Below are 24,651 nucleotides of genomic sequence, written 5' to 3'. Positions count from 1 at the left end.
TCTATTTGAATGTAAATGGTTATAGACCGTTCTTACGTTATATTTAAATCCTTTGATTGTGCCTGAACTTTGCCAAAGTTATTTTCTCAAATTCCGAATTAGGTACAACTAAATCTGTAAGCCCTTATGACACAGGTTACATTCAAATTTTATTTAAAAAAAATAGCCTTAAGATACCCATAACAACAGTTCAAATTATTGAAAACATATTAAATCAAAGCGGTTATGAACGGTTTTGCAAAATTCTACGTTTCATAGAAACCTTTAAATTCAGAAAACTATCAATAGATGCGCTAGGATCCCGAAAAATTGAATTTTTCAAAATGGAATAGCTTCTGCTTTTTGGTATAAAAGACAATGGGTAAATCGGTCCAACCTTTTGATAAGAATGAGACCTATACCATCGAATAGGTATTGGCAAGGGTATTTGACAACCTTTGTACCTGGACCATCCCCAAAATTAAGTAAGAAAGGTAGGGTAGATTCAGTACTTTTGGCCACCATTAACCCTTTAAGGACGAGTGGGACACAGGTGTCCCAAAAACAAAAACAAGTTTTCTTGACTATAGAAAGTTATTTAGTACTTTAAATAGTCCAAAAAATTAGGTTTTATTTTTTGAACGCCGGTATCCCGTTCGATCTTATTGGGTTAAGCTTTTATTGCCTCGAAAATTGTGTAATTTTTGTCAGACTAAAATCAATTATTGTATAAATGTTATGTTTTTGTTATTAAGAGACGCAATAACCCATTAGAATAGTAGAATAGAGCATACTATGAATGTTGAAGTACCACTTAAATCCTTAAATTAGTTGTTTTATCTTAGATGGCCAAAAAGTGTTTACATGGCGAAAAGGGCTGACTCTACCCTACTGGAACTTAAAATATGTGTATGCTTTAGAAATAGGTTTAAATATTTTATAAAACTTCTTATTCTTATGTTTACTTAAATTCTTTCTCTCTGGGCATACCCTATTCCTCTTATAAGAAACTCTGCAATAGCAGAGCTCAGATACAAAACAGACAACCAATGCAAGACTTATCCATCGTTTTGTCCTGGAGGTCGATCTCAACGCCAAGACGGCGGTGGACGCATGGATTACATGTAAAACACAAAAAGGAAAAAATAAATTCAATTCATTTCAACTTTTTTAGTGAATAATTCACTGGTAGGATTTCAACGTTTTACAATTTCTCTTCGACAGTAATTCCAAATTAAAAAAATATGGTGAAAATACAGAATGTAACGGAAAACTCTTCTAAATCATTATAAAAAATTGTATAATCCATGTAACGCATATAGGAAACAAAATACAAATTGAATTTAAATGAATATTTTGGCAAATTTTACGATAATGACGATATTTCATTTTTTTACTTCACATTTTCTGAAATATATGTTCAAAAATCCATTTAAAAAATACAACATCTCCTCCTTAAACTGTCTCTCAATTCTACATTCATTGTCTTTTAATGTAAATACAAAAGACGCTTCTTCATTCACGATTAAACTCAATTTCTATTGAGTTTTTTTTTCTTTCTTATATCCAGACGACCATCATTGACTAATAGGGCTTGGATGCATCTTTCGGTTTCTTCAGTTGTACTTTGAGACGCTTCGTGCCAATCTGAAAGCCATGCATGGCTTTGATGGCCGCATGGGCAGCTTCAGCACTATCAAATGACACAAAACCAAAACATTTTGACAAATTTGTCTGCTTATCAATGAAAACTTTAGCCGATATCACTTTGCCGAATGGCAAAAAAGTCGATGCTAGATCAGTATCTGTGAATTCTTGGGGCAAGTGATAGATGAATAAGTTGCATCCTTCAGGTCCTGCAATGGCAAATCCCGATCAATATGGCAAAGAAAAGGTACTCAAGGGGTATCTTGCACAGTTGGAATCGAAGCGGCATAATTTGATTCAAAGCGTTTTACAATTTTTGAAATAAGATAAAATTAAAAAACCAAATAAATAAATAAAATTAATAGATAAGGTGAACATATCAAATAGTCCGTCTAACACAGAGTGAGCTGTTATGCTCCTAAAAAAAAACTTTGCCCAAGTGTATAAAATATGTCCTTAATATGTACTTAATAAGTCCTTAATTAAGGCCTTTTTTGGGTAAAGATAAGGAGAACCCATTAACCATTGGATCGAAAGAGATGGACAATACGACATGTCGGAATAACATAACATCAAAAAACGTCACTTTAAGTGAGAGGAAAAAAAATGTAAAGAAGGACCAAATGTTTAACGAACTTCTGATTTTTTTCAAAGCCAAGTTATGCCTCTTCTATTGCAACTGTGCGATATATCTTTCCCCATTTGTCCACCCTACCTTCAATTTGCTTTCCGGCTGCTGCAGTAGCCGCAGCTGAGGTGATTGCGATGCTCGACAGGGGACTACTTATGCCTCCTCCGCCAAATTGAGAAATCCCCGTTGAGACAAAGGGTGTCGCTAAGGATGATGGATCAGCCCCTGATAGACACAAGAAAAAGAGACAAAGAAAAAAGTTATTCATCATGATCATGCTCCTGGGAAAATTAAAAAAGAAAATATGGAAGCTTCTAAAAAAAAACTTAATAAATCGAATGATAAGCATCAGACAACTCTTCATATTTCCTGATATTGACTAACAAATAGTGAATTTTTCATCATACGGATCTGACACAAATCTACACAAAACCAATTCAAAAAGAAAATAAATTTAAAAAATACATTCCGGAATGGTTTTGTATTCTCACCTGCATTTGCTACCTTTCGCAAAAGACCTGACAAGTCAAAAAAGAATACTCTTTTTAATTTAAATTTGAAATATACAGGAGGGTAGGGGAATTTCATATAGGTATTTCGAATTTAAATTTCGAACTTTACAGAGAGAGCAGTATATAATAATCTTTAAATTTTTTGCCTTCTAAAATTTCCAGCTCCCACCCAACAGGACCACTTTTCTCAAAAAATCTTCGTATTTTACATGATTTCCCGGAAATGTCGTCACGATGTTTCACTGACTATCCATGTAATTCCTCCGATTGTCGCCAGCTGTAGAGGCCAAACGGTTAGAGATAGAGACTAGAGCTATCGGGGGATTTCCCCACCATTGAATTGACCCTGGAACCATTAACATCCTCCTTATTATGAACATTATTTCGTCCTTATACGAAAATACCATTGAATCATTCGCAATAACGATTCTTCAAGGTCAAATGTTGAAAAAGCTTTAAAGAGCCTATTTATCAACCGAACGGTAATCGTATTTGGGCTCATTGGAAAGGTCTTGGGAATTCTTGACAAGTCTGAACCGGTTTATAACCGATAACTAATTTTTATCCGAAATTCAATTATATTAGGGAAGACTGGGGCAAAATTAGTCAGGAAATGAAATTATAATTCACAAAAAATGTTAGTATGAGGTTTGTAAATATTTTAAGAAAAATAGAAAGGGAGGTGTGCAGTTCGATAAAATTATAGTTTCCTTAATATTCCTTGAAAGGCAAACTATAACATCACAATATCTAATACCATCCATGACTAATTTTGCCCCAGCCTTCCCTACTCCTAAGGCATTGTGGGCTATGTTTTGAGTGATTTATAAATCGGTTCAAATTGGTAGTTAATCGATAAGTAATTTTTGTCCGAAAATCAATTCTAACACGTCTAACAAGTTCAAAAAAACTAGTTATATATACTGCTTTCTCTGTGTTTAAGCGATTCAAGCAGTAAAATAGATCTACAGGACATTAAAAGGGATTAAGTTTACAAACAAAATAAGTAAAAAGGATATGACTTTCATTTACTAGAACATGTAGTAAAGCGAATCAAAATTCCACAAACTACGAACAAGTGGTAAGAAAGATTATGCAAAATTTAATAAAAATGATTATGTGAGTACTATTTTTTAATCGAAAATACGGTCTTGGGTTATTACTAATCAAAAGAGTAAGAAATTATTGTATAAAGATGTCCTTGTGTTAAAGTACCCCACCCCTATTCTTTCAGATAGAATGATAGCTCAATGTGCCTTTGAATAATAAAAACACGATAATAAAAATAGCACCATCGAATAAAATGTTATCACTTTATATTCGCGCAATTACAGTAAATAGGTGTAAACTCTAACGTCAAACATTGCAATGCCTAATTTAGATGGATCAAATATTTGCTCGAGTCGTGAAATTTTAATTAAAAAGTTCGCTCTCTCTCTTTTAGCGTTGATCCATCTAAAAAAAAGGCACGATTTGTGATTGAAATGAAGTATGTTTTTATATAAAAAGTATTTTGAAATAATGTACCATAATGTACTTACATAGCAATGCTGCTGCATTAGTCAAATGTCCAGTGGGATTATGCTGCGTTGGGGTGAGGGAAGGCTGCGAAATTGCGGCAAGTGCAGCCAAATTTTGCACGGTCATCGATGGTAGTAGTCCTGTTGTGACTGTAGTCTCAGGCTGAGTCGGTAGTCCCGCGAGATAGTTGAGTTTCTGCTGAACAAGATGAGCTTCACCGGCTGAATAAATGGGGGGCCAAAAAGACAATTTTTAAGCTCTTTTGAAGACTTTTATCCTTCATAACATAAAATTTATGAGCAAAAGTTTCAAACAATATTTTAATACGGAATGTACACAAATGGTTGTTAGGTGAGATTCCTTGTAAGCCCACCTACCATGCACTCCACCAAATTCATCTTCTCTGATTGGACTAAAACTTCGACAAAATGCCCCTTGTAACTCCCATGATTGATTTTTTAAATTAAATCTTTAATATTTGCAGATACTGTCCCGTCTTGGTCGATTTGTTTCCGATATTGCCACATGAAAATGTCACGGTTACAGAATCACTTTCGAATGCTTTCGAGAAAGCTGTCAGACTCTTTCAGATTTCGCCTACTGGTCGATTCTCCACATTCGGAAGCTCTATTTTTGTTTAACTAAAACAGATATCGACTAGCAGTTTTTCAAAAAGATTCAATATCGAGTAGAATTTGCTACTTGATAACCTTCATATCCCCTACCTCCTTAAGGACTTTTGAAAATCGACTTTTCTCTGTTTTTTTTCTGTCATATCTGATTTTATCGAGGAATAAATTGATTCAGAGTAATCTAAGTTTAACAGGGGTTTGTAGGAATGGTTCGCAAACAGTGTACCTTCAAACGATGCGAATTTTCTCTTTGTTTGCAAAGAGCTTACCATTTCTCATCTCGTATCTAGATCTTTGCAAGCAAAGAGATAATTCGTATCGTTTGAAGGCTCACTGTGTTCGAACCATTCCTACATTCCCCTAATCCTTAAAAGCCTTAAAAAAAACTTTTAGTTTTTGGAAAGGTTTGATTACAGTAATCATTTTGTGTTTGAATTAGTTCCAAGTTGCTTAATTTCCTGTGAAGTTTGCTGCTCAGCTAATTAGGGTAGTGTCGTTCCTAAATTAATAGGGCACAATGGGGTAATTTTAAACAGAATATAATTTTCAACTTTCAGATTTTCTTTCTGTTTCAGATTGGAGTTTTTTCCTTTTTTCTCCGCATTATCTTATAAGAAATCGTTTTGAAATGGTTTAGGTTTTATAAGGGATCAAGAAAATTGTTACTTGTGGCATAAAGATGGCGTAATAGTCATTTGTCAAAAATTTAGAATTGGAGTAAATATTTTTAATCAGTTAATTATTATATTTTTAAATAATTGGACAATATTACATTTCGATTAAATGGCTCCGGAGTAACTTTTAGATCCAGAAAATTCAAAAAGTCGAAATTGGAATCCCTGTTTTCTCACGCGTTTTGCATATACCAATCTCATTCTTTCGCACTCTTCTTCTCCTTTAAATTTCACAGTAATTTTCAATGAATCTTATTCGAATTTGGATGCAAAACGTGTGATTTAGACAGGTAAGTGAATTTTGATTTCATGAAGTTTTTCTGATATAAAATTTCTACCGTAGACATAAAAAACTCAAAAGCGTTCATAAATTCTTTTAAATAACCGTAAGAATGAGAATGTCATTATTCCTATTCATTAACAATTTTTATTTTATTTACGTGCTGACCAAATTTCATGTTTACCGATGTATTGCTGCCCAGTCAGCTGGAATCATTTTAAATTAACTTCTCAAAACCTTAAATGTTCTGATTTAAAATGTTTTAAATCTGACCACCCAAGAAGCAAAATAGCTGCCTTATAAAACCAAGTATTAAGACAAGCCTTTTAGTGCACTTTTAAAAGAATTAAAGTGGGAATTTTCTGTTGAAATTCCTATAGACGCTCTTAAGATTCTTAAGAGTGCGCCATTTTACTTAGAATAAATTTAGTGATGGAACCAAGAGCGCTATAAGCAAATAAAAAGATTTTTGATTCTGTAATGTCTTACCTAGGGGACTCTATAAGACTATATTAAGAAAAAATTGCTTCTTGGGCAACTATTTAAATTTGGTGAAATTAGATTTGCAACTAAATTTTGGTTGCTGACTAATCGATTGAGAGCGCAGTAATGTTTCAAAGGATAAAATGTTTTCGCTATAATCCTTCATTTGTCACGAAATCTATTAAAATTTTCCACTTTTTTCAGTCTGAGCTCCTCAATATTTTGTTTTATTCAATAGAAGTGATTGATTTAGAATTTATGAAATGCAGTTGCGTAATGAATGAAAGAGAAGAGCAATTTTGATCAAACCAAATTAAATCGATTGAAATAGATTATTTGATGTGAATAACTCAGGCACATCTTTTAGATCAGGAAAATTTCATAAAGTCCAAATTCATATCCCTGTCCTTCCTTTAAAGTTTACATAATGTCCCTCCTACTCTTTCGTACTCTTCTTCTTCTTTTGAATATCACACCAAATTAAATTTATTTCGGTTCAATTTTGAATCCGATTTTGAGAGGATAGAAAAGTAGAGTTAATTTTTTGCAAAATTACATTTTCGTAAATGCAATCAATAATTTGTGAATTCGGTTCCTTATCTTCAGGTCCGAATCGAATTTACAGGTGATTCCGAGTTCGCTTACATTAGGAATCTCAAGTGTAATAAGCTCACAAAGATTTACCGCAGGGGTTTTAATAAGGGATGTACAACAAATGGTTATTTTATCACCTTGTATAAGTTGCTGCTGAAGGCCAACCGTCTGCAATTGCTGCAGGAGTTGCAGGGATGCTGGTGAAATGGTATCAGGGGCCAGGGCACTCTGAGCCTGTGGTGGATTATGCAAAATTGGTGGAGTCACAGTTGTGGGTGCCTGCGTTAGTGGGATGTTGATATTTGCAGCAGCAATATTCCACAGATTAGCCTGCATCTGTTGAATCTTCTTCTGTTCCTTCTCCTTCTGCGTATCTGCAAATTTCACCACGAGAGGTGCTGAGCATCCGTCCATTGTTTGACTTTGGTGCAAAGCCTTTAAAAAGAAAAACATACTTTTCCTGATTACTTTTCCCTCAAAGAACAACACACTCATTACCACAATGTTATACCTTTATAGCGCAAATTGCGGATTGTTTTGTGGCAAATGTGACAAAGGCACAACCTTTACTTTGTTTATTCTGGTCCCGCAGCACAGTACACTCCTCAATTTTGCCATGTTGATCAAAGATTTGTCTCACATCGTCCTCATTCAGCTTCTTATTTAGCATTCCGACAAATAGTTTCCGCTCTACAGATTTTTTTTTTAAATAACTTTTTTTTAATATAGGTTCTAGGGCAAATTTTGTGATTAAAACATACCATTTCTATTTTCACTGTCAGCTGGCTTCATCTGAATAGGATGATGCATCTACAATCAAAAGAAATAAAAAATAAAATTGAAAAATTCACAATTAGTCGCGCGAATACATTGACTGCTAAATCTGTATTGAATTTGTCGAGATTTAAATGTAATTTCTGTTAAATTTAGAATGATTTATTTAAAATATCTTCTATTTGAATATAGGGAAGGATATAAACTCGAAAGAGAAATCCGAAGTTCGGAAGGGCGTATCTCTTACCGTTTGGCCTCCAGTTGGGTTCAGAAAAAAGAATATTAAAAAAAAGATAAATCATTTCATTAAGGATTCATTACGGATTATAACTGATGCAGCCGGATTGTCAATCTCAAGACCTTTCCAAATTGTTTGACTGTCTAATTTTCTGGAATTTCAGGATGGCAGAGCATTTGAATTGAAATTTAATTAAAATAAATGTTCTTTTCATGAACTTACTCACTTTTGTGAAACTCGTCGGTTTAAACATTCGAACTTCCAACAGGTTTTTTAGGTAAATTCTCTCTGATACATCTTCGAATCGGTACAGAAAAAACTCAACCGGAGAGAGCTCTTAAATCGGGAAGGTAGACAAAAGGAATGCTTTTCTATTGGAGGTCACCAAAGACCGGAAGCTGATATCTCTTCCCGTTTGAATTTCAATTCGGTGACAAATTGAAAAAAAAAAGGATTATGTAACTGCTGTCTCTTTGAGTTCGAGCAGTAAAAAGATTTAGAGATCTTACTGATGTGTCAATCTTTTACAAAAATCCTTAAGAAAAATGCGAAAATCATTACAAAACTTGCTTTTATAGATTATCTAAGCTAAATATTAGATAGACATAGCGCTTTTATGTCTTAAACCATAAGAACTAGCCAAAAACTAGCTAATGACTAAATTTATAACGAAATATGGCGTTAAGACAGCTCATTTAAAATATGCATCACTTTTCCAATTCCGTTTCTCTGTTACTTTTCACATCCAATTTATTATTTTCTGTTAATCTACATTGGTTTAAAAAGTTTAACCCTTGTAATATCAAATGAATGACATTACTTTTCCCATTTTAAGGTGATAAAAATAAGTTTTTGATTAAATTGAAATTGTAAATTCAAATTAAATTTATTATATCACGTTGTAAAAAAGTTTGGACAAACTGAGATAAGTTTAAATTTAATTGGAAAATCTTTGAACCCTGACATGTTGGATTTAGCTTCAACGGATACTAATAAACCATTGATGGGTATAAAATCCAATATTTAATTAAATTATTTTTGGCTTTTTCCGATTTAGCAGTCAATGTGTTCGAGCTTTAGCAACTAAATAAATTCATATTGTAAATTATCACGTAAAATAATTTAGTGTACTTTATAATATTAAAATTTTTAACTCAATTTCCGTGATATAAATTATAAAACTAACCAGCATATTCTCCGTTACAAAGTTAATAAAATTGTCATTAGTATTTTATAACCTAAAGTGGAAATAATTTATTTAAAGTTCATAAACTCTGTTCACGTTCACTCGTGCATCCTTATTTTCTGATACAGGATATCGCTAATTATAATGTGATATATTGTGTATGTATAAATAGATTTAATTGAATGGAAAATGAGTTAACTATAAATAAACATTTTTTATCGATTCGGCCGTTAAGTGTTATAAATAAATTGTTCCTTTATCATTTGACCTATAGATTTTTGCAGAAACAATATGCTTGAGTAATTTTGACATTACCCAACTTCAGCTGTATTCTCATTAGGATGCTATTGTGAAGTACCAATTAAATCTGATATAGAAGATAATTTAGAGAAAGAGAAAAAACTCTTGACATGCATCACATAGAATTCTGTTACATTACATATAAAATTACATAATGTACATAGAACAAAGCATTAAACAGTTCATTAGGATAACAGATTGAAATGTGTGTACTTTTTTTTTAAATTCTCTCAACATTGCTTGAAATATCTCTGTTCAATGAACATTTACTTACCCCAACAAGTGTTTTCACATTATGGAGTGCATCTTGTGCTTTGAGAGCAGCTTTTCGGGTGAAGAACGTCACAAAACAGCACCCTGAAATATACAGAAAAAGCACCGTAAAGCAACAAAACAAACAACAAACATTTACAAATATGTTGAGAAGAGAAAATATAGAAATGGAAGCTTTTTTTATTCTACAGAGTGTTGCAATTTCAATTTCACTAATTAATTATTTAATACACTTAACCAATGAAAAATGTAAAAAAGGAACACAAATTCTTTTTCATATTGAAGGACCAATTCTACAAGAGTTTCTTTTTATTTATCTTTATGAACAGGGACTGAAAATTAATTTACAACACTCTGTATTTCAGAAAGAACAAGGAACATTTCACATAGACAAAATTGATATTCTGTTTTCGATTTTGTTGAGTTTTTTTTTTGCTAAATATTCGGAATATGTTGAAAATATGTGCAATATTCTGAATATATGTGAAATATTTATAATATTCGCAACGTTCACGATATTCTAAATATTCTTAGTATCAGCTAAATATTCTCGATATTTTGTGTATTCTCAATATTTACTAAATATTAACGATATTCTGGACATTTTCAATATCAGCGAAATATTCACGAATTTCTGAACACTCTCAATGTGCGTGAAATATTCACGATAATCTTAATATTCTCAATATTTGCAAAATATTCGCTATTTTTATAATATTCTCAATATCAGCGAAATATTCACGATATTCTAGACATTCTCAATATTTACGGAATATTGACGACATTCTGGACATTATCAATGTTTGCAAAATATTTACGATAATCTGTACATTCTCAATATTTGCGAAATATTCACGATATTCTAGACGTTCTCAATATCAGCGAAATATTCACGATCTTCCGGACATTCTCAATATTTGCGAAATATTGACGATATTTTGGACATTCTGATTATTTTCGAATTATTCACGACATTCTGGATATTCTCAATATTTGCAAAATATTTACTATATTCTGCTCATTCTCAATATTTGCGAATTATTCACGATATTTTGGACATTCTCAATAATTTCAAAATATTCACAAGATTCTGGACATTCTCAATAATTTCGAAATATTCACGATATTCTGGACATTCTCAATATTTGCGAAATATTCACGATCTGCCGAACATTCTCAATATTTGCGAATTATTCACGACATTCTCAATATTCCGAATATTGAGGACATATTCATGATATTCAAAACATTCTGAATATCCTACTCATAAATATGTGCAATAATTGCAGAATTTGTGTTTTGCCTGTGAAATGCCTCTCAAGGAAAAATGTTTTAAATTTTTTTAACTAAAGATAAACATGAAAAATGAAAAATCAAAATCAAAAGCACGCAACACAGAGAAAATGATGTTGTTGTCCTGAAAATCTGTATTAAATGTGCAAAATGACAAGAAAAAAAACAATCAATTATTACAGATAAATCTTCTATGGTACAATCTTTCATGCACATGGATGTATTTACAGGAGTTTATTGATTGAGATTTTCCATGATTTTTCACCATGGAACATAAACTCTGTCACTATTATTGCTTGCGATGTAATTCTATTCTCAGATCTTCTATCTTGATATCAGTTTGCATTTTTCTGGAACAGAAAGATTTCCCAGAAATGCATCAATTCTTCCCACTTGGTAATCCCGTCCCTTCTTATGTTTCAATATCAAAGAAAAATCACTTAAATGATTTAGATAGAACTACCCCAGATACCACCCGTAGCTTCATCCCCTTAATTCTTGCTCACCAATTGCAAGATTATGTGGGTGAATCGTTGGTAAGATTGAAACGCAAAAGGTCTTACCTTTACTCACACCCGTAACTTTATCACGAAGAACATTAATTGAATGAACTCTTCCGAACTCCTCAAACATCTCTCTTAGTTGATTTTCATCCATAGTCTTGGGTACTTGTCCAACAAACATCTTAATGTAATCGGGATCTGGTTGCTCGCTCGGTTGACTCTCAGTTGAAAAGTCCTTGTCAGACAGTCCGTAGTTATTGTTGGCAATTGAGATGTTATTGTTGTTGGAATTGCCGCCATTGTTCATATTACCACTGAAAATAAATATATCAACTTTTTGAGAAAATTTTTGATGATGTTGGAAGAAACTGACTTTAGTAAAAGTGACTTTATCCCCATTTTTTATGACTTAAATAAGATGTTTAAATTTATCTTCATATGCTATCATTAAAATTAAATTATAAACTATTTAATTGATACGGAGAGTGAAAAGTGCGCTTATTAAATAAATGTCTAAAAGTTTCTCCTACTTGATTAAACTTTAGCCCTGTTTGTGGTATAAGTCAGTTCTAAATTTCATGAATTATATTAAAGAATTATATTTCAAAATTCCATTTTGTGAGAAAGAACAGTTTCCCTTTAAAAAAATCCTAAAATATTGTTTTTGATTTAAACGTTAAAGAATATTGCCTGTAAAATGTTAATGACACTTTAGGGAGGAGCATTAAAAAGTTACTTTTGGTCTGTAATAAAGTAATATAAAAAATAATGAAATATGTAACTATAAAAATTTTAACAAAGGACTGATAAAGAATTTTCCATATCTCCTGCAATTTTTTACTGCGCATTTTCTCCACTATTGACAAAAGGCCTCTGCACATTGGGAGCAATTTTCGTCAAAAATTTTGACGTTTCCACCTACAGCAGTTCGGACGATTTCTTGAGACGACGATTTTTTGAGGAAAACTGCTGCCAAATGTAGACGCCTTAACCAAGTCGTATAGACAAAAACGTTTTCTTTATACACAAATTCGTCAAATTAGAATTTACAGGGGCACAATTCTAGTCTCAATTGTAAATATCAGATTAATTGTTTTATTTTGTTAAATTTTAATCTTCATTTTGTGTTTTTTTATTCAAAGAGATTGTTGAGAATGAACAACCGTAAGTTCATTTAAAGTGAACTTGCGGTTACAGTTGTGCCCTTATAATATCGAATAAAAATAATCATTAATTTGCTTAAAAGATTTTCTAAGATATTAGCAATGATTATTACGTTCAAATGAAACCTATTATTCTTACATTATTCATCTTGATAAATAATGAAATAATACAGAGTGACATGCTTTAAAATAATCAAAACAAATAATATTTAAAACAAATGAAAAAAGATATAGAGACATCTTAAGAATATTTTTAATTCTTTAAAACTCTGTATTTATTTTTATTATAATTCTAAAATAAATTTCCAATTAAACGTCTTACTTATTCCAGTTAATGAAATATTACTCTTAATTCTGAGATAAATTTCTCAGAAGACAAGGAACGGAGACACTGACTGAGACAAGAAATTGAGAGACTTTCTGAGGCAAGGAACCTCAGATGGAAATTTCACCCAATGTGTAGAAGATTTCATGGAAAAATGTTATAATTTTAATGATACCTGAAATAAAATGGAAATTTAACACTTTAACTCTTTAAGGACGATTGAATCACCGATGACCTAAAAATAAAATTTTTCCTACGGTCATCTGAAGTTAAGTCATCTAAAAGTAAAGTCATCTAAGAAGTCAGAACAACATGATTTTTTCTTACCCTCGATTTTTGACCTTCTTGTTCTTTAAGGGTTAAGGACGAGACCGTTTTCACTGACCGAAAATTAACAATAAAAATGAAAGTGATAAACAAAATTAATGAAGCATCTTACGTCTAAACTTACAAAATCCAACAAAATCGGTTTCTATTGCATGGATGATTAAAAGGGTTTTAATAAAACCTATTGAGTACATAACTTTTAATAAACTTTCCTGAAAATGTCTCTATGAATAATTTTCGTTTTTATGAAAAATATTTTGCATAACTGTTGTATTTTCTAGTACCAAGAGATTTTTGTTTTCGAAAAATAATTGAACATATAAAAAAAGTATCAAATTAATTCATGAATAGTTTAAAAATTTCTGTCTTTTGGTGTCGTTTGAACTTAAATATTTCCTAATGTTGAAAATAGTTGCACATTTTCCAAAAATATACTAGATTCCTGGTGAAAATATCGTATAACAATGTAGCCCACAACTCAAAGTAGCCCCCCTTCCCCTACTTAGATTTACTATAGAAATTACTATACTAACCGGAAGTTGACTAAACATTGAATATTGAAAAATTGTTTAAATAATTCCACCGGCCGACTTAAGCAGTCTTTACCTTACAAACTTTAGAAAAAAAGTAACTTTATATAGTGGGAAGTGGGGCAGCTTTGAAAGTAAGGCACATTTGAAATTTGGATTTTTCACCTATTTTTGAATAAAATTGAGCCTTATAGTGATATAATTTAGGTCCGCAGCCAGATTGAGAATCTAAATTACATTTTGATATGGTTCAGTTCCACTTGAGCTCAGGAGAAAAATCCCAATTTCAAAGGCGCCCCACTCCCCCTTATTTAGAAGAAAATCACTTTCTCTATGGGATACCGGTGTTCCAATCGCCCTTAAAGTTAAAGGCTTAAATTTTCTTTAGGTTGCATTTAATTTTGAACCTAGTTGCGAGGTCCTTTAAACGTTTAATTTGAAAAATTTTGCAGTAATAGTGCGAGGTGGGGCTATTTTGATATGTGAGACAACATTGATATATGTTTTTTTTTTCCATATATATCGAGAGGTAACTGAGCCTTACAATTATTTTCTTTTAGTTCCACAATTTTTTTTTGTAAAGCTAAATTGGCGCATGTTGTATTCCAATTTTCTTTAGAAATGTAGACCCACCTCCCCTAGTTCAGAATTAGAAATATTTCACAATACCTCATAAAATTGAGTCTTTAATTACACTAAAATAAAATTAAACTTAACGTAATGTGTTGCTTAACAAAACTACTATGGTTTTTAAGCGATAGTTTTTTTCAATATTTTCGGACAAATCACAATTTTTCTTTTCAATTGCAATAAATGTGGTTAAAATTTAGAAAAAGGGTGAGGAGTTTGATTTTTCCCTTAAACTAAGCTTTTTCACTTGGCTATTACATAGCCGACGGAATATGGATGCTTATGTCAACAACTGTACCAAGTATCACATTGTGTGATATCGCTTAAAATGTTCCTACTTTGATATAATAATTCTTTTCTCTAGCATATTCTTGCACTACCTATCAGATTTTAAGAGTTTCTTTAATAAATGCCATCAAAGTGATAAAATGGTCAGTTAGCACGGTGCTGATGCAAGCGGCGATACTTGGCTAATCGCTTTCTGGTTTCCTTAATAAATGCACTCAGAGCTTTACCCATTTGACCTCTAATTCGTTAAGGTGGAATGGAAGATCGTAAAAGTACTCATACGAAAATTAAAAATGTTTTTATAATTCGTCGCTCGAATCAGCAGTTGTCGTATTCTCCTCTTAACCTTTATCAGAAGTTCTTGTAACACTATGCAAATAAAGAGATTATACAAGAATTGCTGATATAGGTGAAGAGTAAATTACGACAATTTCTGATCCAATCAACAAAGTATCATTTGTAGTTTGTTTGCAGATACTTACTAGATTTTATCAATTTTATCGCAGTAGTCGAAGTACTTAAAAAAGTCAATGAGGGGGGTATGGTGAAACATTTCGGGAGATTATCTCCTTCACGAAACTCGGATTTCACGAACTCACGTAGAAATAAAATCTACCAATGGGGAAAATGCTTGGTAAAAATGTGGTTTAGGGAAAAACCAATTAACTTGTGAGAAAATTTAATTTAAATGAGTAAAATTCACTGGGATCAATCTTTTTTCAGACAAACCACGCGCACAGGAAAGAACCCTTTTGAACTTCACAGTGGACAAAATTCAACTGAAAGAGTGAAAAAATTTTATTTGATGTAAAAGTTTGTCCAGAAATTAATTTACAGTTAGAGTAATTAGTGGTAGGAGACGAGATTTAAGCAAATTGTAAAGGATTTAGAAAGAGAAAGAGAGAAAGTTGGAGCAAGATGGCCGGTGAAATGTTGAATTTCTTGCTGCAAGTTTTTTTTCTGGAGGGGCTGCAAAAAATGCTCAAGCTTAATCGCACAGTTGCAATGGAAAGGGCATAAGACAATTATAGCATTATTAGAATTTTTAACGATTTAAATAGAAAATTCGCCAAATTCTTCTATATACCAATCAATAGAATGTGTTCCCAAGATTTTAAAATAATTTAATTTAATAGTATGTACATTGTACAATCTATCTAAATTTACTTAATAGCAAGATCGTCACAAAATAAAATTGGTGCCACTATTCTTTGAATAGGGAGTCAATACAAACAATTTTTACACCTGCTATAATTTTTAAAGATATTTCCTCTCAGTGTTGCACAAACAAAACATTACTGAAATCTTAGATATGATATTTCTGATCTAAAATAGATAGATAGATAGATAATTTATTCATCACAATGCCTGAGAAGCACAAATTTATAAAGTTGCAAGAGTGTGTAGTGTTTTTTGCGGCCACCGCCGTCAGGAATCCAGGAGATGTATCAATCTTTTAGTCTATAGGCTAATTATACCAAAATTCGGCCAAATTGCACTTTCGATCATTTCTTTGTTCCTCAAATTTACATGAATTTTTAGCTTAGGTGCTTCCGCTGAAATTAAGGTGCATATACACAGCTTTCTCCGTTATCCGGCTGACGGGGGGACAAAATGACATTTCGATTTTTTGAATCTGGTCAACGGTTTTTCTATTTGGCGCTGTGTGAATATATTTTCTGTCGAGAAACAACAGAATATTCTTTGTAGTGCGCTTCTGTTTCATTTTGTACCACAATTAAGTATCAAAGGCTTTAATAAATTGAAATAACATTTTAATTCGTACTGGACAAGCTGCATGTTTCGTGAAAATCGTTTTGAATTCATCAACCGTCAGTGTTTGGCAGCTGTCAGCCGGATATCGAAGTGCCGGATATCGGAGAGAGCTGTGTACTCAGTTTTCGAGCGACTAATTTTGAGGTCAACACCGTCTAATGCTTCTTTCCACAGATCTACTCTGCATTGCAGAAGATCCCTGGTTTTGTTCACCAGCACCACATCGTCTGCATATAGCAGAGTCCATGGCGCATAAGTCTGGATCGAGGAGGTTAGATAATCCATGACTACATTCAAGAGTAGTGGTCTTAGCACTGATTCCTGATGCACCCCAACTCACACACCAAACCAAAGTATCTCCAAAGTATAAATAGAAGAAGAATTCCCAATCGCAAAGGTATCTTAATTCAAAGGTGTCCCACCTCCTCCTAGAACGTTGATTGAATATGTCTTAATAATAATATGTTCGAAAATCCATCATTGTATCACCCAAAAAAAAAAGATGAAATGAACTGTGCCTCTTCAATTGCAACAGCGCGATGTACAACAGTGAAACTTGGAATTTCTCACAAAAGATAAATGTCCAAGGACTCTTATTACAAGAAACTTTATCACATTTTTGCTAAATAACTCGTTGTATCATCTAATGACTTCCATTTCATGTAGATTTTTCTTTTGAATCTCCGGAAAGCAGAAAATTATCCCTCTTTTTATCGCCGAGTTTAAATGCAAGGTGGCCAAAATATCGGCCACAATATCGGCCTTATCGGTGGTTTTCTCTTTCATCTGTTGATGGCAATAGAGAACAATGGTCCCTGGTGCCCAGAGAATTTTGGGATGGGACATAACAAAGAAATTGGTCAAACGTTTTTATCTCATTCTGTTGTGGAGAATAAAAAAAAACCACAAAAATTGTTTAGCAAATTAATCCAATTTGCAGATGGGAGATCCGATAGTACGACCAATTTTAATTTGATATCTTTCAAAGTTTTGATGACAATTCAGTGAACTTTGAGAGTTATTATTTCTCAGTGTAAAAAAGAATGTGATGTAAATCCATTTGGTCAGTAAATAATTGAGAATTAATCAAAAATATTTTAGATTAGACCATACTTGAATTGACATAACTTCTTGAGATATTTCTTTTTTTAATTATTAAAATTTTAAAATATCATCAAACTTACTAATGCTTCTAAAATATATATAATTAGTCAACTTCTTACATTGCAAAACAAACTGCAGTATACACATATAGAGCAGCGTACCTTGTAGGTAATCTACAAAGTTTCAATATCTCCAAAATCCAATAAAAAATGTTAATGATAAATTTTGTCTATAAAAAATGAATCTAAATAAAAATCTCCCTATTTTCTACAGGTAAATTAAGTTGATAAAATATTCTAGAATTTCTTTTAAATTCCAAGCTCAAGTTCATTAAAAATGCAAAATAAACTAATTGAAAAAGCAAATTCGAATACAATTTTAACAATATTAGAAAGAATATTTGAAAAACAAACAAATAAAACTTTAAATTGTGAAAAATACATGAAGTCAGCTTATAAATTCAATTTAGAAGCAAGAAAAATGCATCTAAGAACGACTATAAACAGCACAAAATGTGCAAAATAGAAAACATAGAATATTAAGAAAAAAAAGGATAATTTATAGTAATAGCTTCAGCATATTTAATGTTTTTGCAAATTATAATTTGAATTAGACAGGCAAAAGAGCCGTTGAAAGCTAATAATGAACTAATTATAATGTAAATAATATTAAATATAGTTCGTTAGTATTATCACTTAAAAAACATTTAATAATTTATACGATAGAACCAGAAGAAAGTAATTTTAGAAATATTGAATTTATTTATTAGAAAAAAACAAAAAAATTATGTGTTTAAAAAATTCAGTTCCAAATTAATTCATGCATCTTAGTTTTTCCTTTTCCATAACTTGCATAATAATTCCACTGCTTTTATTTTATTCATTGTTGACCTCATTTAACTTTTCACATCTCATTATTGTACAGCGTTTTTTTTTAAGAGCAAAATTTCTTCGTACCAGTCCATTAATATGACAATTTTATTCATTTTTTTTTAGTACAAAAACTCAAGTATAGAATTTTTACTTTTTTTTTCAAAAGTTTTACTTACAAACGATTGAATATTACCCATTTATTAATTATTTAAATAACGTTTTCTAAAATAGTTTAGTAGGTAAAAAAGCGCTTTAGAAAAAACTTTAAATAAGACTATAATAAGTATAATACTTGCATATTATACTTATTACTAGAAATTGAACATTATTTAACACCTTTTTTTTCAAGATAATAAAAAATATTTATGATCTTAAGGTGTCTACCCATTATGAAAAAAATCTCTAAAAAATGAGCTTCAAGAAGTGTGCTTTAAAAAATTTTCCTCCACATAAGTATGAATTTTTGACAAAAAGATGGATTTTTGAAAGAAAATTTGTCTAATTTGTAGAGAATTTCTATCAAAAATCATATACAATTCAAGGTAATTTCAATAAAAAAAAATTTGAAAGAAATTACGCGCTACACATTGGAATAAAATTCATCAGTTATTTTTGACAGAATTTTTGAAGGAAAACATTACGATCTGAGATTATTTTCATGAAAATTTGTTGTTTTCTAAAAAAGCACGGAAAGCGTTTGTGGAAGTTTCTTGGGATAGTATTTAGTGATTTTTTGTGGAAAATTTTCTTGCTTTTTTCAGCGGGTAACAACAAATTAAAATTCCCGGAAAATTGTATTTTTTAATATAAAATTCTGCCAAAAATCCAAATTTCATTAAGAAATAAAAAAAGTCTTGTCCACCGAATAATATGTTCTTTTTTTCAAAATAGGTTTCTATAAAAAAGATCCCAACAGATGAATTTTTAAGATTTTTAAATAAAAATTTCAGAATATATACTTTAAATGTTGTACAATTATATGCTGAAGAACCTAAAATAAAATAAAATTTATTTTGTTGAAAAAAAAAATGGAGAAAATACGTTTTTTCTATCCTTTTCGACTCACGTAAACCCTTAAGACTGAAAGCTTAACTTCGTGTTCAATTATCTTTAATTTTTCTTATTATCCAGGTAACACAGTAACTTTAGGGAACATAATGTTTTGCGTTTATGTTCGCAAGTATAATTTTATTATTATAATTCGGGATTTATAATTATCTCTAGGTATATGTACCCGATCATGAAATGAAGAATTAGAGCTTTGAATTTCTTGTAAACTTTTAATTTTTAGCCATGAAAAACGGGTGATAGAAACAAATTCAATTACACTTACTTACTTTACTTTATTGCATTAAAGCATTATCCACGTGTAATTGAATATTTAATTAGTGTACGATATTTTAGTCCCATCACGATCAATGCATTGGCTAAACTTTGAATGCATTTACTGCTCTAGTCAATCACCTTATGGGATGTTACTATAATTACAGGTATGTCAAAGGCTCATGAACACTGGTAAAAATAAAAGGGTCAAATTGACCCTTTTCCAAAGGATGGATCATATTTGACTCTTTGAAAGGGTCACCAGGAACCTTTCGAAAGGGTCACGGTTTTGACATCTATTTAATTCCGGAATAAACGAATAAAAAAACAATGAAAAAGTGATCTTTTGTGTTCGCTCAGATGAGAGAAATATGATATCAGTAATAAGTTTACAATAAAACATGATTATTCGTGATAAATGTGCATACTAAATTTCAAGAGATACAAAAGTGAACCTTTCAAAGGGTCAAATACGATCCATCCTTTTGAAAAGGGTCAATTTGACCCTTTTATTTTTACCAGTGAAGTAGTAAAAGTATTAGAAATTTAAAATTAGTCTTTTAAGCATCAAGAGTAAAAAACAGTCTGTGGCTAAGTAATAGTTATTTAAAATATATATCCATTTAAACGAAAAATTCAATTTTTCAAAAGGTAAGATCGAAAAAACAGAGATATGACAAATGTAGATAGAATTCTTCGGCCTAGAATTAGATTTAATTTTAGTTCAGCCTACCCCCCAATTCAAAAGTTTGAAGAAAATTAAACGCGGAAAAATAAATTTACCCTTCACGGGATTGCCCCATCCTCCCATTAAATTAGAAAAGAAGTGAATGTCATATCAAAGTTTCCTCAACTGTTTCTCGTATAGTGTTTCATTTCTGTTATCTCGAGGAAGCAGTGCATAAATATCCAGAGGATTAAGTCATTTAATGCGATACTGTTTGGATGACACAATTACACCCGAAGACAATGCCACAAAATTGTCTTTCTTACAAACAATAGTTCAATTACTTAAAGAACTGTCTTAAGATAAATTGCTTTTCTCCAGCATCTGCAGAGTGTCCACTTGTTTTCTGCACAATTAATAAAAATTCCACGTCAAATGACAAATCCATATGCTCTCGTCTGCAAATGGTATTTAAATTATACCATATCCCTGGATATTCCCCGCCAACAGCATAATTGCAACATAATTCATGGAGGATAATGGGAATCGATGGGCTAGCCATGTAGTCCTGAGGGAAAATGTGGTCCTCTATGGTGTCTCCGGCTGTTATTGGCACTTGAGAAAAATGATGCTTTCTCGCTTTTTAGAGAGACCCAAACGATTAGGGATATCGTTGGCATAGGGTACCCCAGCCATTTTCGAATAACTTGACTTTGGCCGTCGAAACGTGACCTTATTTCGTCCACCTTAAGCTATATTTACTCAAGAATCATGTCTTGAGGGTATTTTCATAGAAATAAATCCCATAAGCTTGTTGCACCCCAAAGAATCCTTTTGAGGGTGATTCTGAGCGAATTAGAGGGAGATATAGTTTGACCTCACAGGAGGAGGCATTTATTGTCCAATTTGGATTATATCATACAATCAGTCAGTTCATCTTAGGCAGCTCCATGGGGTTCATTTGTGTTGGTTGCTGTGTAAATGATTATTTTCCGTTTAGCTAAATATTGTACCACAGTCTAGGGAGTAATCAAATTATCTTGCTCGAACTCAAAGAGAGAACAATGTATGTAATCTATCGGTTTTAGAAAACCCTTTATTCCACATAAAGTTCATAATCTAACCATTGATTGGTATTTTATTTTAACGCGGAAAAAATGTATTTCATCGCATAATTATGTTATTATATAATATTATTTAGACGTAAAAAACCAAAAAGCCGAACGGTAAAAGATATCGGCTTAGGGTTTTTGGATCTATATATGGGGCTATTGAATTGTCCGACGAATTCCGGTAGTTCCGTCAACGTTTTCATCTTTACGTCATTTTTTCTTCAATTTTTTTAAGTCGACGAATTCAAATTTGTAATGCAACTGTGACTAAATTTTAAATTAAGCGGTAGGTCCTTTCCACCCGACTCCCAAGTATCATTTTATGAATTAGTCCGAAAAATATTCTAAACCAAACAGTGTTATCGGGGAGGAGTACTTTTTCACTTCCCCTCGAATAATAGGTTTGATTAGAAGGAATCACACATAAAAAAATCAAGTAAAGCTAAGAATTTTATTAAAGAAGCCTCTCGAGACACATAAAAAAAGAAACACCTAAAAATTCAGTTTAAATGCTTTACATTTTGCTATTTCGACCCAGAGAACCAAAAGACCAAAAACAATTGATGGCGTCGATCTGGAAGCTATTGATAAAGATGATGAGATTAGTTTGCCGGAGCGTTAAACATGATTCGCCAATGTGTTTCCTAGCGTGATCTAAACTTCTGAAGTTTTACTTTTGCGGTATGAAAGAAAAAGTTTCCTGTATCGAATTGGTATAAGCAATGAAAAAAGGGGATGGATCTCCAAACGTAAAATATTGCAGGCTTTCCTTATCAAAGTATCAAAATCGAAAGTATGATCAATTTCCTTTGGAAGAAGACAATGCTGAGCGTTTAGTGGGATTGATGGGGAATCATGCAATATGAGTTGCTCAAACCAAGAGACATTATCAACAGATATTGCTCGGATATCGGTCAAAAAACGCGAGCCAGTGACGTTACAACAGGACAAGACTATGTGTCATGACATTTCTCTGGGTCAGGGCAATATCAAAAACCAAAATGAGATACGCTACTACTACCCCCGCTGAATTTTTCAGACCTATATATTTGTGATCAATAATTGTTATGGTTGATTTCTTATGAAGTGCTTGAGCTTCACTTTACCATTTTGAAGAAGTGGAAAATTAGGTGTATTATGCATGGTTTGGGTCCAGCCATTGGTAAAATACATTAAGAATGTGGAAAAAAATTGACTGTGTGAAGCTTGAGTCGTCCGAAGGTAGACCGCTTTCCCCTATATTTCTAAAGCAAGTTTCTTTGGGAAATTTTACGTATTTATGACATAAAAATGACTCCAATTTTAAACAGGTTACGATGATAGTACCAATAAGTTAGTACAAGCAAAAGTATCGTAAAAATTAGTGAGCTTGTGGTGTTACTATCGTACGACGAAAAAGTAATACAATCAAAATGTAATTAATCAATGCTACTTGGGTTGAAAATAGTGGACTGTAACAATTCATTCAGTTTGACAAGAAAAAGATTTATTCATCCAACCAAAGAAAGCATTTCGCGAAGTCTTTTCCACTAAACCACCCCGTTTTTGTGCTCAACTATTCTTCGTGTTCCAATATACCACCATAAATATTATTATTTCATGAAAATATTGTTCATATAGACACAAACATCAGCTGTTGGTTGATTCCACGATGTGGTGCTTCAATATGTTATCCCCCCATATATCTACATATGCAATAATAATTCATGGGGTTAGAGTAAGAAATAGACATGGTGATGGTGCAGCAACAGAAATTAATTGGATTGGCTAAGTTATAGTGATTAAGTGATATGATCTTAATGTAGAATTTACTTGAAAATATTCATCGGACAAAAAGGAATTGTATTGAACGGAAAAATGCAGCAATAGAAAATTTCACAACAATGTTTTCAACATTACTTTTCACTCAAGTTCGTAAAGATTTTCTAGATGAATAATATTCTGATTGCACTTTATGTGGAAATCTGGTCAATAGAAAATTTTCTATTGGGAAAAAGATAAATTTCCATATTTTTCCTCACATCGATTTTTCCGATATAAGGGGAAGTGTCTCTTGTGTAAATGACTGCTTCTGCTGCACATAATCTTCAATTCTTATTCATGGGACAAATTTCCCTGTTTTCCTCAATTTCCTTGTTTACATAACTTCTAGATCTATTGCATTTATTTAAGTGTGTGTATGAATTTGAATAATTTTGCCTTAAATATTTTATTCACATTAAACTTGATGTTATATTGAAGAAGTATTCATATGAATGCTTGCAGAAATTAATTAAATAAATTTACGGTTAAACTGATTTGATAAAAGAAGAGATTTAATCTAAATTGTAAGAGATTTGAAACAAGAGATGGCTAACAAAGTGTGAATTTATTTCTCCAATTTTTTGAGGGCTACAAAATGTATTTAATTTATATCGCATTGTTACAATGGAAGAACCATATCTCAGTTTTAACTATTTTCCGCTCTTAGTTCTCATTATCCCCATTTGCGCTACGAAATTGCTTTTTTAATAAATATTTTTTTTCTTTAAAGCTGGACTTTTAACTCTGAAAGTTTAAAAGGAAATTCTAATATCATATGATCACTCGTTTTATCTTTTATGCTTTTGCTTGATGTCATGTGCTACAAAAGGCACACTTTAAAAGTACGTTATTTTAAAAGCTTGAGAATTTATTATTGAGAACAGTTACCAGCGCCACTTGCGGTAGAAAACAATGCCCTCATCTGGAAGAAAATGCTTCACTATTGTAAATATTTTCTCAGCAAAGAGTTCAATTTCTCTTTTCCCCGTGAAAAATTGTTATGAAAATATTAAGAGTAATGCATTAAGGTACTATTCGTGTTTTGCTAATATTAGTGAAGATTTTACTAAGAGGGGTTGCAAGCTTTCAAGAAAGGCAGTTCCATAATCGACTTTTATTCCAACTTGTCTCCATCTTAGAGCTTAAACGGTAAAAGATATCAACTTCCGGTCTTCGGTGACCTCCAATAAAAAAATGACATCTTTAGCCGT

At 31.9% G+C, this 24,651-nt stretch overlaps 1 protein-coding gene across 6 annotated transcripts in view; it reads right to left on the bottom strand.

The window, feature by feature from the left end:
* Nucleotides 1-1,129: 1,129 nt before the first annotated feature.
* LOC129806305 (CUGBP Elav-like family member 1) overlaps nt 1,130-24,651 on the bottom strand; it is a 43,884-nt gene continuing 20,362 nt past the window's right edge. For 4 of the 6 annotated variants that reach the window (XM_055854777.1, XM_055854780.1, XM_055854779.1 and 1 more), the window contains 8 exons: nt 11,581-11,834; nt 9,726-9,808; nt 7,715-7,763; nt 7,465-7,643; nt 7,091-7,388; nt 4,311-4,511; nt 2,342-2,482; nt 1,130-1,835 (listed from right to left, as the gene is read on the bottom strand). In XM_055854777.1, the coding sequence (XP_055710752.1) occupies nt 1,564-1,835; nt 2,342-2,482; nt 4,311-4,511; nt 7,091-7,388; nt 7,465-7,643; nt 7,715-7,763; nt 9,726-9,808; nt 11,581-11,834 (1,477 nt within the window). In that variant the 3' untranslated portion in view covers nt 1,130-1,563. Of the gene's footprint in view, nt 1,836-2,341; nt 2,483-4,310; nt 4,512-7,090; nt 7,389-7,464; nt 7,644-7,714; nt 7,764-9,725; nt 9,809-11,580; nt 11,835-15,265; nt 15,582-24,651 lie in introns of those variants that run through there. The other 2 variants (XM_055854781.1, XM_055854782.1) reach the window with 2 other exon arrangements.

Source organism: Phlebotomus papatasi, chromosome 3 (genome assembly GCF_024763615.1).
Source record: "Phlebotomus papatasi isolate M1 chromosome 3, Ppap_2.1, whole genome shotgun sequence".
Lineage (NCBI taxonomy): Eukaryota > Metazoa > Arthropoda > Insecta > Diptera > Psychodidae > Phlebotomus > Phlebotomus papatasi.
This window is presented reverse-complemented; position numbering and strand designations above follow the sequence as displayed.